General features: G+C 40.9%; 1 protein-coding gene across 11 annotated transcripts in view; it reads left to right on the top strand.

The window, feature by feature from the left end:
* The window catches only part of MID2 (midline 2), a 104,515-nt gene that overhangs the window by 23,119 nt on the left and 64,323 nt on the right, over positions 1–17,073 (top strand). For 10 of the 11 annotated variants that reach the window (XM_089904217.1, XM_089904215.1, XM_089904216.1 and 7 more), the window contains one exon: positions 5,467–5,562. The exons of the other annotated variant lie outside the window; for it this stretch is intronic. In XM_089904217.1, coding sequence (XP_089760343.1) covers positions 5,467–5,562 — 96 coding nt within the window. The remainder of the gene's footprint in view (positions 1–5,466; positions 5,563–17,073) is intronic. 11 annotated transcript variants of the gene reach the window in all.

Here is a 17,073-nt window from a genome sequence, read left to right as displayed (position 1 = left end):
TAACGGGGTCACTGGCTCCGAGTATTTTTAAAGATGAAGATGTCTTCTGTCAATTGGGGAGGCTCGGGTTTGGGGTGGGTTGGCCCTTCTTCTCTTCACTTCTTTTCGAAACCTTCAAGGTTCAATTCCCACATCAAAACAGTTGGGATCTTGTCTAGTTTTAGATAATGTTCGCCTTGTACCTTGTAGAAAGTAAGAGAGAATATAGGCATTCAATGGCAATAAAACATGTTTCAATAGAACAAACAGAAAGGCTCTGACCCCTTTTTAGGCTTCAAGACTCGCTGTGTCAGGTAGGTGTATGTAAGTGTGCTCATACATGTGTGAATGCATGTGCCTTCCCGGAGCATGACATATGAAGAACACAGTCAAGTGTGTGCCATAAGGGGACTCTCTGGCTTCAGTGAAGAGCTGGTGTTTGGACATGTAGCTAGTTTTCTTCAGGGAGCCAATGAGAAAGTTATCTGAAATAACCTGTGTCTAAAGAAGTGGAAAAAAAAAACCCAGCAATTATTTGAGAGTGTTAGTGAAGCCATTTCTTTTTATGGGAAGCTGTCTGGAAGAAAAATAGCCTGTGCCTAGCTTTCTCAGAAATAGCAAAACATTTTCCTCTTTGGGGAGGGTATAACAGAACACAAACAGGCCAAGTCTATATGACACAAATGAAGTGGAACTTGGATAAAAATGGAATCAGTGTAGACTGCCAATTTAGCTAACTTGGGCCTTTTAAAATCTCAATTATGCAAATCAGCCAAACCTTCCCCTCACTTTGTGCTGTTTAGACACATGTACAGTTTTGTGAGAGCTCTGACAATGTAGCCACCTGGAGGTGTGGAGGGTCTCACAGTTTCATAGCTGAAATGGCTTCTCTAACCTTCACACAGGGAAGCACAGGAGGGCCCAGAGCTAACCTCCTGCAGCAGGAAATGGGAGCTTCATCCTGCTCTCCCTGCCAACCTCCTGTCCAGTTTCCTCCCGGCAGATATCTCCATTCCAATCTCCCCTGCCACTTGGGCTCTCTCGTTGTCACAGTTCAAGTGTTCTGAGAAAGCTGCACTAACTAGGCTTGGGCAGAAGGAGCCTGGCTCAGTCACTAAGTGGACTGCATGAGAAAAGAACACAGCAAACCGGTTCTTCACAACCAAGCAACAACAACAACACAACAAAGAGACGTGTTTAGTTTTACATAAAATTTTGCACACACACACACATCCTTTTTGTTTACTTAGTCTGCGTATAGACATGATAATTACTTGGCCAAATCAATGAAATTCATACCTAGAGTGGCCCAGAATTTCTAGTTTGAAATGATTCATCAGGGCTAAGCATGATAAGGAAGGGTGAGGAAATCAACTGCATAATTGCTTCAATTCTCGGCTTCCCTTTGCATATGTTGATTATTGAGAATCAATTCCAGCTTGAGAGGAGGCTTTAATTCCTGGTAAATGAATAGGAAGTGAGTAAGTAAATGTTCGGTGTTTCCCTCAAATTATGTCTTGTAATGTAAGAAAACAGTGGCAAAAAGCCATCAACAGATGGTGTTTTCATTAGCCAAAGATTTATTTTTCAAAGCCTTTTCATATTAATGAAGTAAAGATGAAATTAGAGTCATCTTGTCAGTTCTAGTTCTGGATTGCTAAAATGTGCTGGCATTCTGCAAATTGCTAGGGGGCCAGAGCAAAATAACCATTTGCCATAATGTTGTGATGGAGACCCAAGGTCCGTAGTCTAACCAGACCCCAAATTATGTGTTCAGCCCTAATTTTTGTTTTCAGTGGCTTTACAGAAGCTGTGAGTCTCAGTTGTGGGCCACAAATGAGGAACACACAGCAGGGATCTTAGTCCTGCTCTGCATTATGAATTATTTATAAGATATCAGTTTCATGACAAGTGTTGCAACAGGTTGCATACACTTGTTAGAAAACATTCTCCCCTTGGAATCCCATGTTTGAAAGAAAACACATTACAGTTGAAACACAGATTTCTTACACTGTATCTGCTCTGAGTTCCTCAGTCTACATTATATTTACCTAATATGTCCATAAACTCATTTGTGAGACATGGAATTTCCACTGATCTAGGAATCTGGACCACTCTGCGGGAGGAGATCACAAACTGATTGGGCCCGTTACACATGCCCACTCTCTAACTTGAGCTGGACCTTTTCATCAAACTACAGCTCCATCATATTCACCTTACGTTCGAATTTTTGAAGAGGAGTCCAGACTTGTAGCCTCCACATCGTCACTATTGACATACTCACTAACCCTGTACAGTTTGGCATTTGCTTCCAAAACTCTATTGAAACTCCTTTTCCAAAGGTCACCAGTGACCTCTAATTACCAAATCCAGCTGCCTTTACTCAGGCCTCGTATTTCTTGCGCTCTCTGCATATCTGAGAGTGACAAATCCTTTCTTGAAACGTGTTTCTCTCGATTATCCTCTTAGCTTGGCCTAGATCTGCATTACCAACTGCTTTGCATATTGCACTCTCCTCCTAACCAGTGCCCCTGCCCCCAGGCTCTCCTGTCTTAGTCTGCCCCACATAGGTTGATCTCATAAATGCAGCCCTGATTATGTCATAATCTTGCTCAAAAAAACCTACAACCAAGATGACTCTACCCAGCAAGGATCTCATTCAGATTTGATGGAGAAATTAAAACCTTTACAGACAAGCAAAAGCTGAGAGAGTTCAGCACCACCAAACCAGCTTTACAACAAATGCTAAAGGATCTTCTCTAGGCAAGAAACACAAGAGAAGGAAAAGATCTATAATAACAAACCCAAAACAGTGAAGAAAATGGGAATAGGAACATACATATCGATAATTACCTTAAATGTAAATGGATTAAGTGCTCCCACCAAAAGACACAGACTGGCTGAATGGATACAAAAACAAGACCCATATATATGCTGTCTACAAGAGACCCACTTCAGACCTAGAGACACATACAGACTGAAAGTGAGGGGATGGAAAAAGATATTCCATGCAAATGGAAACCAAAAGAAAGCTGGAGTAGCAATTCTCATATCAGACAAAGTAGACTTTAAAATAAAGACTATTAGAAGAGACAAAGAAGGACACTACATAATGATCAAGGGATCGATCCAAAAGCCTTTGGTAAACCCCTACTGCTTTCAAAAATAGGTACAGACTCCTCACCTAGACATTTAAGACCTTCATAACAGGGCCTCTGTCTCCATTTCCAGCCTGTGCCCCTCTATTTTCTTGTACCCTCTGTTCTAGTCAAACTCACCTCTGTTCCCTGGATGTGTCCTATGCCTTATTCCCTTTTACTTTTGCTCATGCTACTCCCTGTGCCTGGAACGCCCTGCCTGCCTCCATCTCTGTCTATTAAAATCCTGCTTATCCTTCAAGACCCAGCATAATTTCACCTCCTCTTTATCTCTGAAGTCAAAGCACCTTGAATAGAGTAGGTGCTCAATACCTTTTGTATTAAGTAGAAATGAAATACCTGTTGTATTAAATCTCCGAACTGCCATTTCTTTTTTTTCCCCTGACATCTACTTAGCTTAGAACTGATGTCCAAATCAACAATTACGGCCCTTTGTTTTTCCTTTTTCTCTCCCTTTTTCCTTGCTAAGGAGAAGACCACAGATTGAGATGGTGGTGGGGTTAAAGAAGGCCAGGGGAGACACTGTATCCAAGCCAAGAAAAATGGAATAAATGGTGAAAAATCACTCCCATGGGCATAAAGCCAAAGAAACCAAGCGAGATCTGGCCAGAAGCAGAGATTAAGCTGATTCTCATAATCCAGATTGAGAACAAGTGAGATCAGACTGCCTGTCCTAGAAATACATATATCTGTGGGAATACTCCTCTGGGATGGATTCATGGGACAGTGCCAAGGGTACTAAGGAGCCACAGCTACCTAGCAGAGAAGAAAGGGGCCAACACGAGTCCTCTCCCCTTCTTCCCACTATCCCTTGCCCCCTCTCTCCCCCGCCCGCCCCGCCCAAAACATGCACTTTGAACAACTATGAACCATAGGAACCATGGAGACAGCAATGAAGCAATGAACACAACCAAGGGAAGGAATGCTGTGCTAGCAGAATAAGGACCAGGAAGTTGGGGTATTCCATTTGGAACAGACTTTGTGGGGATGTTGGGATGGTGAGTGAGAGAGGAGTGGATATTGGGGCAGGTCCTGGAAGAAGCAGCCGTCAGAGCTGAAGACTTGGAAATGAGGAGGAATAAAAAAAGCCCATTACCAATCTAGAGTGAATAACATTCTATTTTTTTCACATGAGGAATGTAAGAGAGTAGCTTGCTCAACTGAAAATATGCGAGGAGGTCTTAGTACTGTTTTAACTTATGTTATAATAAACAGATTTGCAAAGCGCTGCTAATGTTTCCCTAAAAGGATCTATGTCCCAGTAAACAACAGTAAACAATGGATGTCCTGTCTTGATACATACAGCTAGGCTTTGCATTTTGAAGTCTGGCATTTCTGTAGGCTATTGCTTCGTGCCAAAGGAGGGAAGCTGTGAGATACAACGCTAGATTTTGATGAATTCCACACTGAAAATGCCATCTTTTTTTCTGAAGGAACCTACTGATAAATATAAAGTGTTATCAGACAAAGACAAAAAAATCATGGAATACTGGGGCAAAGCTGTATCTGAAGACTAGAGACCTGGATTCCAGTCCTAGCTTTGCTACATACTAGTTATATGACTGTGCAAAACACTTTAAGCCCACTCTGCAGCTCAGTTCTCTCATCTGTAAAATGCTGACATCTCCTACTTCATAGACTGTCATGATTATTAAATGATATGTATGAAATTGCCTAGCATAGTGTCTGTTAAGTAGTAATTGCTCAATAAATTATAGTTTTCTTAGTCAACTCATCTGTAAAAAAGAGAGAATAAAATCTGTTCTCCCTATGTCACAGGATTACTATGAGGGCAAAATGAGATATTGACTATGAAATACTTTTTTTTTTTTTTTTTTTGCGGTACGTGGGCCTCTCGCTGTTGTGGCCTCTCCCGTTGCGGAGCACAGGCTCCAGACGCGCAGGCCCAGCGGCCATGGCTCACGGGCCCAGCTGCTCCGCGGCATGTGGGATCCTCCCGGACCGGGGCACGAACCCGTGTCCCCTGCATCGGCAGGCGGACTCTCAACCACTGCGCCACCAGGAAAGCCCCTATGAAGTACTTTTAAAAGTTAAAAAATATTATAGAAAACATAAAGTTGCTTTAATGTTATTAAATTCCTACATTCACAAAGTCATGAATGTCATCTTTTCCCCAATAATGACAGTCTGGAGCAAATGTACAGCATTATTACTTGGCACCTAGAACAGTGCTTGGCCCATGTGCAACGAATCTTTGAAATATTTGTTTACTGACTGACTGATTTCCACGTGATACTGGGTCTCAAACTCATTGAACATTTCTTCTTTTTTCCCCTCTTCCCTCTGGCTTCATACTCTGCGATGGCAGCAAACTCTGGAGATGAACCTCACCAACCTGGTTAAGCGCAACAGTGAACTAGAAAATCAAATGGCCAAGCTAATACAGATCTGCCAGCAGGTTGAGGTATGTAACAGAAACATCTGTCATTCTTTCGAAGAACCTGGATCATGCGATCCTTTTGGGGGGACTTGTTTTGTCAGAGTGTAGCTCGGACATTTGGAGTGAAGGGCTGAATGATAATTTTAAGAAGTCTCATTCCTTTAGGATGCTTGTTCCAAGAAAAGCGGCAGATAGCTATTGTTTAAAAAATAATAATAAGTGGTGGTGGTGGGTTGGAGAGACATCAGTCCCAGGGGCAATCCCTTCTCCTTTTCCAATAGCAGGTGGTGTGAGAATCCAACATGAAGTGTGTTTCTTTCTTCATCAGACTGAACATCCTAGCTCTTTAAAAAGATTGCTAGGGAGTAAGGGAAGTTGGGAACCCCAGGTCCTCAGGGTAGAGCGAGGTTTGTTCAGTGCAATATTGTTTCTATAAGAATATCATCAGAACTGCTTCTCCTCTTCCTAACCTCTCCTCCCTTCTTCCCCATGCACCTTACCTGGTCCTCACTCATCGCCTTTCCACTTATTCTTGTCATCAACAAATGGTATCTGTGTTAGAGTTATCTGTGAATTATCAAGTGTTGTACCATATGAGGTTATCTACATCAGATCTCAGAACAGAGCCTACAAGAGGAGTCGACCTCTTCATAAGTGGACATAATAAAACAAAGATGTTATTTCTCTCTTTTTTGCAAGAGTGTGAAACTTCAGCCATAGCATTTGGTTTTGTGTTGCTTTTGTTGAAGAGGTGATGGTAGGTAGGGCTTAAAGTGTAAACAGGGTCGGGTAAAATATTATACAGGACTCCTCATGGGCAGTGGTTGGATAAAAATGTTTCTGTTTATAAACCTGATAGTCTAGTTCTAATCTTACTTGTATGACAGAAAATGTAATGGTTCAAGTTTATTTTATTTTAAGCAATAAAATAATTTTATTAAGATCTCATCTCTTAATACCTCCTGGGGAGTCCTATTTAAGAGAATGTGGAGAGTCTTCTTATAAGGCAAATAATCTTCTTATATAAGTAACCACTCCTGATTGTTTGAATATCTTAAAGTATTGGGTTTCTTAAAGTAGATTGTTGTTGTATGATGAGCATACCATAGCAATTTAATCCCTGCTGGGCACTCCATTTGTGGAAGAGACTGGTGCTATAGGTAGAGTACACAGGATACCAGTTAAACTCAGGTGTGAGATTATGGAATGGGGTGGGGAATTTAGGAAGAAGCATAAGGAATGGAAAGACAGAATGCTGGAATGTAAGTTGGAAAGTTGGTTTCTGAACTTGACTCTGTCATTAACCGGTAGTATGAACTTGAGTAAGTCATCTAGCCTCTCAACTTCAGTGTCCTTACCTATAAAATGAGGGATTGAACTGAATACCTGACCTTCAGTGTCACTTCCAGATTTCTCAAGTCGTGATTCTGTGAATGGTTGCTTTCTTTATTCTTTTCTTTTTCTCTTCGGTCTCATCCTTTCCAAGAGGGGAGAAGCAAAACAAGGCATTTTAGAGTGGTTTTCAGCTATTCAGATTCCCTTTATGTTCTACTCTATCAAAGCTTCTGATTATGCTGTTAGATTACAGTATAAGAAACCCACACTGGTGAAGAGACAAGGAAGTATTGTGAGCAGGAGACAAGATAAGACATCCCTTGGTTTAGAATTTACATGATTGAGGGTGGGGCAACATCTCATGGTGAATAAAATGTGGTTAGAAATTGTAATCATCACTTCCTCATTCTCATCAAAAAGTTATTTAAGTAGAGAGCAGGTTGTAGTCAAATTAGCAAAGTAAGCAGTTTATTTTCATTGCTTATTCACTTTAGCACCTCTCTAACATCTTATCATCCCACCCCCCTGCACCGCCCCCGCCCAGGGAGTTTATCACTCTGGCCAGCCTCACCCAAACATAGCCCTGTTCCAACCTTTCCCAGCCCATCGCACCAATCAAACCTTTATGATTCAGGGCCCTACTCTTTTCAAGTGGCAAGGAGCTAGTCTCATAAAACAGTGCATCATTGTGTTAGTGGAGGAGGACTCATCCTGGTCCTCTAGGTCATAGGTGATGTTTTCACAGTGCCTTTCTGAAGTTAGTATTCCTACTTGAGCCTTCAGGAGATAACACTAGTGGTGCCAAATGTAAGCAAAGTAGGTGGGAAAAGTAGCCCCATGGCAACCAGCAAAGGAAGGGTTTAAGAGACTCCCTCAGGGATGCTTACTAATCCTCGGCCAGCTGTCTGCTCTGGTACACAAAAGGTCACCTTTTATTAATACTTACTTATGCATAGCACTGTACCAGGTACAAAGAAAACAGCATAGACACAGTATTTACCCTCTGGGGGCTTACATGTTATACAAATCCACCCTGATGTGGATACACATGTGCAAGAAATACAGACAATGGAATTGAAATGCTAACTGAGAATTGGGAAAGAATCTTGAGATACTGCATTACATGTCAAGGGCGAGAGTGTATTTTGGGAGTTAACTCCATGGTCTTATTCAGTTTAGGATTCTGTCTTTGACAGGCGCCCTACAGGATGGTTTATGGAAGGCCATGGCTGTGCTCTATGACATCATCCCTTCTGAAAGGTTAGGGGTGTGCCCTAACTTCCCCATAATAATAGGGTGAATCCAGGGTACTTATTATGTTCGTTCAGCACAGAGCCTGTGTGTCCAGAAGGCTTCAAGACAAGCCCCGGGATTAGAAATGCAGTTAAAGAAGAGATTTGAGACTTCATAAATGCTTACAAATACTTTATAAAATGAAATAAATAGTAGGATACTTTCATGTAAGCCAGACATTAAGGGGTGGTTTGAATTTTTTTCATTTTATCTAATCCAGATTTGTCTATTGGGAATGACTATATTCACAGTGTAAACCAGGCATTTCACATCGGGCGGGGGTGGAGGATACCAGCTAAGGCACTTCTGAGAAAACTAGAATAGGCTATTTTCCTGCCAAACCTGTTCCCCTTCCTGATTGTCTGCAAATGTTTTTGTCACAGATTGACTTTTCATAAAAGAGCCATAAATACTGCCTCCCTCTCCTGGTTCTTTCTCCCTGTTCTCTATTCTCCTCAGAAAGTAAACAAAGCTGCAGTCTTCCTATTATTACAGAAACAGAGATTAGGATCACCACAGATTTGTTAGCTGAATTCTTTGGTAATGCAGCCTGTTAGAGTCACTGCCCAGCTTTCAGAATTCAGTGGATAGGCAGCTGGAAAATATTTTCTGTCGGGGCTGGAGAACATGGGAAGGAGGGAGAGGCAGGCCCAAGACTCCTTTAATCTGGTTAAGGAAGGGCATGCTCTGACCTTGCTACTCTGGCCACTTGATCTCTATATATAGTTCTTTGTCCGGTCTCATCAGGCATCCTTTGTTTACATTTCCAAAGGAAATCTCTGTTTAATGCATAGCCAAGGGAAAATGTATACCAACAGATGAATAGTTCCTCTTGGCTTCCAAGTCTGCATGGTTTTCTGAATAAATAAGCATTCCGGAAAATATTGAGGGGAAGAAAAATGGTTAAATACTTAGTAATCAGTCAGGCAACAACATTTCTTGAGCAAACGCGATGTACTCAGTGTGGTAGGTCATTTGGGGGTTACAAAAGAAACATATTTTTTGATGACCTCCAGAAACTCTTATTAGTCTAGCTAGGGACAACCCAGTATCGAGAGAAAGAGGAGTATTTATAACACAGCGTGCAGTACAGGGAGCACAGATGAATGTAGTATAGCCCTTCTGTGTTTACTTTTTTAGTCTTCTTGTTAACTTTTAGGGCATGGAGCACATTAAAGCATTTTCCTGGCTATTTCGTGTGCCATCTGTTTTCCTCCCCTCCAGAACTGCTGCAGGACAATGGGTTGGTCCATCCCAGAAGCTCCATGGGCAGATTGATTTCTTTCTGGCTCTTCTCAAGCCTTTTAAGGGGCTGGGTGGCATGGCTGTTTAGCATTAAGAGAAAGAAAAAAGAAAGGAGATGAGCTGGAAGAGAGGGAAAGGCTTCCCTTAGTTTGGGGAATTTCAGCTTTTCATCTTGCCACCAGGTCTTTGCTCCAGTAACTTTCAGAAGTCTTAGAGCTCAAACCGTAGGTGGCTTGGAATTCTCCCCTTTCTGCTCATGTTGCTCATTGAAATGGTATTTGGTTTGGGAAGGGCAAGATTCAATGTCTGACTACTTCTCCAAGCATAAAAATAAGTGTCTTAATAGAAATTAGTTAAAAAAACACACCACTATGGATGACTTCAGCAGATGATCCTGAAATGTTTTAGAGTGGTCGGGCTAGAAGCAATAATAGAATCTAAATCATTAAAGCACAAATATGTTTGTTGGAGGGCTCTTCTGCAAGCACGGAGGACATGATAAAATGAAGGAGTGATTAGACTGAAGTAAGTGTGATTAGGGAAAATTTAATGGATAAAATGCATTTTAGCCAAATGTTGCAGGAAGAAAAATAAATTCCTCCCTCTGCTGAGACAGAGAGCAGTGATATTAATGGAGGTGAAAATGAGCAAATTGTATGGGCAAAGTGGTACATCTGACCTCAAGGAACTTGCTTAACAGGTAAAATGTCAAATATAATGTGAAGTGATGATTATTGTAATGAAGGTAAGTGCAAGATGACAAGCTAGCATAGAGAAAGAAACAACTAAGTCTGCCTGAGGGACTTAGGAAGGACTGCAAAATGGAAATAAAAATCAAATTGTCTTGCAATAAGAGTAGAATTTTGCCCAAAAAATGAGAAAAGGGAGTAAAGGGAACACCATGTGGGAACATAGAAGGGTAAACAGCATAGAGGTGTTCAGGAAATCACCAGAAGTTTGGTTCAGCCAGAATGTGAGATGTGAGATCATTGCAAGAGGTGAGTGTGGAGAAGTAGCTAGGGCCTGGATAGTGAAGGGCCTTGTATGCCATGCACAGGTGTTTGGACTTTGTCCTGAAGACTCTAGGGACCCATGGAAGGATTTAAAGTAGGTGAATAACTGGATAAGGTCTTCGTTTTAGGATTGCTCTGGCTGTAGTATGCAGGATGGAGCAAGGATCAGGGGTCAAAACTGAAGGTAAAGAGACCAGTTCGGTGGCTTTTCCTGATCCATGCAGAGATGAAAGCCCAACCTAAGGCAATGGCAGTAGGGCTAGGGAGCGGGGGATAAATTCAAAACGCATTTGTAGTAGGTAGAATCAATATGACTTGGTGATCAGTTAGATGCAGTGGGTAGAGAGATGAGAGAATAGTAGGGTGATCTATAGGTTTCTGGCTTGGGTAACTGAATGGACGTGTTTCCTTTAACTAGGTTAGGAAATAGATGGAGTTCTTTTTATTTTTTAAATTTTAACATTTTTTTGAATTTTATTTTATTTTATTTTTTAATACAGCAGGTTCTTATTAGTTAACTATTTTATACATATTAGTGTATATAAGTCAATCCCAGTCTTCCATTTCATCCCCACCCCACCCCACCGCTTCCCTCCCCCCTTGGTGTCCATATGTTTGTTCTCTACATCTGTGTCTCTATTTCGGCCTTGCAAACTGGTTCATCTGTACCATTTTTCTAGATTCCACATATATGCATTAATATACGATATTTGTTTTTCTCTTTCTGACTTACTTCACTCTGTATGACAGTATCCAAGTGAATCCATGTCTCTCTACAAACGACCCAATTTCGTTCCTTTTTATGGCTGAGTAATATTCCATGGTATATACGTACCACATCTTCTTTATCCATTCATTTGTTGATGGGCATTTAGGTTGCTTCCATGTCCTGGTTATTGTAAATAGTGCTGCAGTGAATACTGGGGTGCATGTGTCTTTTTGAATTATGGTTTTCTCTGGGTATATGCCCAGGACTGGGATTGCTGGGTCATATGGTAGTTCTGTTTTTAGTTTCTTAAGGAACCTCCATACTGTTCTCCATAGTGGCTGTATCACTTTACATTCCCACCAACAGTGCAAGAGGGTTCCCTTTTCTCCACACCCTCTCCAGCATTTGTTGTTTGTAGATTTTTCTGATGATGCCCGTTCTGACTGGTGTGAGGTGATACCTCATTGTAGTTTTGATTTGTGTTTCTCTACTAATTAGTGATGTTGAGCAGCTTTTCATGTGCTTCTTGGCCATTTGTATGTCTTCTTTGGAGAAATGTCTATTTAGGTCTTCTGCCCATTTTTGGATTGGGTTGTTTGTTTCTTTAATATTGAGCTGCCTGAGCTCTTTATATATTTTGGAGACTAATCCTTTGTCCGTTGATTCGTTTGCAAATATTTTCTCCCATTCTGAGGGTTGTCTTTTCATCTTGTTTATGGTTTCCTTTGCTGTGCAAAAGCTTTGAAGTTTCATTAGGTCCCATTTGTTTATTTTTGTTTTTATTTCCACTACTCTAGGAGGTGGATCAAAAAAGATCTTGCTGTGATTTACGTCAAAGAGTGTTCTTCCTCTGTTTTCCTCTAAGAGTTTTATAGTGTCCAGTCTTACATTTAGGTCTCTAATCCATTTTGAGTTTATTTTTGTGTATGGTGTTAAGGAGTGTTCTAATTTCATTCTTTTACATGTAGCTGTCCAGTTTTCCCAGCATCACTTATTGAAGAGCCTGTCTTTTCTCCATTGTATATCCTTGCCTCCTTTGCCATAGATTAGTTGACCCTAGGTGTGTGGGTTTATCTCTGGGCTTTCTATCCTGTTCCATTGATCTGTATTTCTGGTTTTGTGCCAGTACAATATTGTCTTGATTACTCTAGCTTTGTAGTATAGTCTGAAGTCAGGGAGTCTGATTCCTCCAGCTCCGTTTTTTCCCCTCAAGATTGCTTTGGCCATTCGGGATCTTTTGTGTCTCCATACAAATGTTAAGGTTTTTTGTTCTAGTTCTGTAAAAAATGCCATTGGTAATTTGATCAGGATTGCACTGAATCTGTAGATTGCTTTGGGTAGTATAGTCATTTTCACAATGTTGATTCTTCCAATCCAAGAACATGGTATATCTCTCCATCTCTTTGACTCCTTTCATCAGTGTCTTATAGTTTTCTGAGTACAGGTGTTTTACCTCCTTAGGTAGGTTTATTCCTAGGTATTTTATTCTTTTTGTTGCAATGGTGAATGAGATTGTTTTCTTAATTTCTCTTTCTGATCTTTCGTTGTTAGTGTATAGGAATGCAAGAAATTTCTGTGCATTAATTTTGTATCATGCAACTTTACCAGATTCATTGATTAGCTCTTTTAGTTTTCTGGTGGCATCTTTAGGATTCTCTATGTATAGTATCATGTCATCTGCAAACAGTGACAGTTTTGCTTCTTCTTTTCTAATTTGTATACCTTTTATATCTTTTCCTTCTCTGGTTGCCATGGCTAGGACTTGCAAAACTATGGTGAATAATAGTGGTGAGAGTGGACATCCTTGTCTTGTTCCTGATCTTAGAGGAAATGCTTTCAGATTTTCACCATTGAGAATGATGTTTCCTGTGGGTTTGTCATATATGGCCTTTATTATGTTGAGGTAGGTTGCCTCTATGCCCACTTTCTGGAGAGTTTTTTTTTTATCATAAATACGTGTTGAATTTGGTCAAAAGGTTTTTCTGCATCTATTGAGATGATCATATGGTTTTTATTCTTCAGTTTGTTAATATGGTGTATCACATTGATTGATTTGTGTATGTTGAAGAATCCTTGCATCCCTGGGATAAGTCCCACTTGATCATGGTGTATGATCCTTTTAATGTGTTGTTGGATTCTGTTTGCTAGTATTTTGTTGAGGATTTTTTTTTTCAGTACGTGAGCCTCTCACTGTTGTGGCCTCTCCCGTTGTGGAGCACAGGCTACGGACGCGCAGGCTCAGTGGCCATGGCTCACGGGCCCAGCCGCTCTGCGGCATGCGGGATCTTCCCGGACCGGGGCACGAACCCATGTCCCCTGCATCAGCAGGCGGACTCTCAACCACTGTGCCACCAGGGAAGCCCTTTGTTGAGGATTTTTGCATCTATATCTATCAGTGATATTGGTGTGTAATCTTCTTTTTTTGTAGTATCTTTGTCTGGTTTTGGTATCAGGGTGATGGTGGCCTCATAGAATGAGTTTGGGAGTGTTCCTTCCTCTGCAAATTTTTGGAAGTTTGAGAAGGATGGGTGTTAGCTCTTCTCTAAATGTTTGATAGAATTCACCTGTGAAGCCATCTGGTCCTGGACTTTTGTTTGTTGGAAGATTTTAAATCACAGTTTCAATTTCATTACTTGTGATTGGTCTGTTCATATTTTCTATTTCTTCCTGGTTCAGTCTTGAAAGGTTATACCTTCCTAAGAATTTGTCCATTTCTTCCAGGTTGTCCATTTTATTGACATAGAGTTGCTTGTAGTAGTCTCTTAAGGTGCTCTGTATTTCTGCGGTGTCTGTTGTAACTTCTCCTTTCTTGTTTCCAATTTTATTGATTTGAGTCCTCTCCCTCTTTTTCTTGATGAGTCTGGCTAAAGGTTTGTCAGTTTTGTTTATCTTCTCAAAGAACCAGCTTTTAGTTTTATTGGTCTTTGATATTGTTTTCTTTGTTTCTATTTCATTTGTTTCTGCTCTGATCTTTATGATTTCTTTCCTTCTACTAACTTTGGGTTTTGTTTGTTCTTTTCTCTAGTTCATTTAGGTGTGAGGTTAGATTGCTTATTTGAGATTTTTCTTGTTTCTTGAGGTAGGATTGTATTGCTATAACCTTCTCTCTTAGAACTGCTTTTGCTGCATCCCAGAGGTTTTGGATTGTCATGTTTTCATTGTCATTTGTGTCCAGGCAGTTTTTGATTCCCTCTTTGATTTCTTCAGTGATCTGTTGATTATTCAGTAACATATTGTTTAGCCTCCATGTGTTTTGTGTTTTTTACGTTTTTTTCCCTGTAATTGATTTCTAATCTCATAGTGTTGTGGTCGGAAAAGATGCTTGATATGATTTCAGTTTTCTTAAATTTCCTGAGGCTTGATTTGTGACCCAAGATGTGATCTATCCTGGAGAATGTTCCGTGCACACTTGAGAAGAAAATGTAATCTGCTGTTTTCCGATGGAATGTCCTATAAATATCAATTAAATCTATTTGGTCTATTGTGTCATTTAAAGCTTGTGTTTTCTTATTAATTTTCTGTCTGGATGATCTGTCCATTGGTGTATGTGAGCTGTTAAAGTCCCCCACTATTATTGTGTTACTGTCGATTTCCTCTTTTATAGATGTTAGCAGTTGCCTTATGTATTAAGGAGCTCTTACACTGGGTACGTGTGTATTTATAATTGTTATTATCCTCTTCTTGGATTGATCCCTTGATAATTATGTAGTGTCCTTCCTTGTCTCTTATAACATTATTTATTTTAAATTCTATTTTATCTGATACAAGTATTGCTACTCCAGCTTTCTTTTGATTTCCATTTGCATGGAATATCTTTTTCCATCCCCTCACTTTCAGTCTTTCTGTGTCCTTAGGTCTGAATTGGGTCTTTTGTAGACAGCATATATATGGGTCTTCTTTTGGTATCCATTCAGCAAGCCTGTGTCTCTTGATTGGAGCATTTAATCTATTCACATTTAAGGTAATTATCGATATGTAAGTTACTATTACCATTTTCTTAATTGTTTTGGGTTTGTTTTTGTAGGTCCTTTTCTTCTCTTGTGTTTTACGCTTAGAGAAGTTCCTTTAGCATTTGTTGTAGGGGTGGTTTGGTGGTGCTGAATTCTCTTCGCTTTTACTTGTCTGTAAAGCTTTTGATTACTGTGAAATCTTAATGAGATCCTTGCCGGGTAGAGTAATCTTGGTTGTAGGTTCTTCTCTTCCATCAGTTTAAGTATATCATGCCCCTCTCTTCTGGCTTGTAGAGTTTCTGCTGAGAAATCAGCTGTTAACCTTATGGGAGTTCCCTTGTATGTTATTTGTCGTTTTTCCCTTGTTGCTTTTCATAATTTTTCTTTGTCTTTAATTTTTGTCAGTTTGATTACTATGTGTCTTGGTGTGTTTCTCCTTGAGTTTATCCTGTCTGGGACTCTCTGCACTTCCTGGACTTGGGTGGCTATTTCCTTTCCCATGTTAGGGAAGTTTTTGACTACAATCTCTTCACATATTTTCTCTGGTCCTTTCTCTCTCTCTTCTCCTTCTGGGACCCGTATAATGTGAATGCTGTTGCGTTTAATGTTGTCCCAGAGGTCTCTTAGACTGTCTTCGTTTCTTTTCATTCTTTTTTCTTTATTCTGTTCAGCAGCAGTGAATTCCACCATTCTGTCTTCCAGGTCACTTATCTATTCTTCTGACTCAGTCATTCTGCTATTGATTCCTTCTAGTGTATTTTTCATTTCAGTTATTGCATTCATCTCTGTTTGTTTGTTCTTTAGTTCTTCTAGGTCTTTGTTAAACATTTCTTGCATCTTCTCGATCTTTGCCTCCATTCTTTTTCCAAGGTCCTGGATCATCTTTACTATCATTATTCTGAATTCTTTTTCTGGAAGGTTGCCTATCTCCACTTCATTTAGTTGTTTTTCTGGGTTTTATCTTGTTCCTTCATCTAGTACATAATCCTCTACCTTTACATCTTGTCTATCTTTCTGTGAATACGGTTTTCGTTCCACAGGCTGCAGGATTGTAGTTCTTCTTGCTTCTGCTGTCTGCCCTCTGGTGGATGAGGCTGTCTAAGAGGCTTGTGCAAACTTCCTGATGGGAGGGACCAGTGGTGGGTAGAGTTGGGTGTTGCTCTGGTGGGCAGAGCTCAGTAAAAGTTTAATATGCTTGTTGCTTGTCTGCTGGTTGGTGGGGCTGAGTTCCCTCCCTCTTGGTTGTTTGGCCTGAGGCGACCCAGCACTGGAGGCTACAGTCTCTTTGGTGGGGATAATGGCGGACTCCAGGAGGGTTCACACCAAGGAGTACTTCCCAGAACTTCTGCTGCCAGTGTCCTTGTCCCTGTGGTGAGACACAGCCACCCCCCGCCTCTGCAGGAGACCCCCCAACACTAGCAGGTAGGTCTGGTTCAGTCTCCTATGGGGTCACTGCTCCTTCCCCCTGGGTCCTGATGTGCACACTACTTTGTGTGTGCCCTCCAAGAGTGGAGTCTCTGTTTCCCCCAGTCCTGTCAAAGTCCTGCATCAAATCCCACTAGCCTTCAAAGTCTGGTTCTCTGGGAATTCCCCCTCCCGTTGCTGGACTCCCAGGTTGGGAAGCCTGACGTGACGTGGGGATCAGAACCTTCACTCCAGTGGGTGGACTTCTGTGGTATGATTGTTCTCCAGTTTGTGAGTCACCCACCCAGTGGTTATGGGATTTGATTTCATTGTGATTGTGCCCCTCCTGCCATCTCATTGTGGCTTCTCCTTTGTCTTTGGATGTGGTGTATCTTTTTTGGTGAGTTCCAGTGTCTTCCTGTTGATGATTGTTCAGCAGTTAGCTGTGATTCCGTTGCTCTCACAAGAGGGATTGAGAACACATCCTTCTACTCCGCCATTTTGAACCAGTCTCCCAGAGTTCTTTTTAGACGTGTGAGGTTTGTTGTGCTGTCAGTCAGAGAGTCTTGTAGGAAATGCCTATTGG

This window comes from Delphinapterus leucas, chromosome X, assembly GCF_059928025.1.
Source record: "Delphinapterus leucas isolate spDelLeu-1000000601 "Yukka" chromosome X, BTC_Dleu_Yukka2, whole genome shotgun sequence".
NCBI lineage: Eukaryota > Metazoa > Chordata > Mammalia > Artiodactyla > Monodontidae > Delphinapterus > Delphinapterus leucas.
This window is presented reverse-complemented; position numbering and strand designations above follow the sequence as displayed.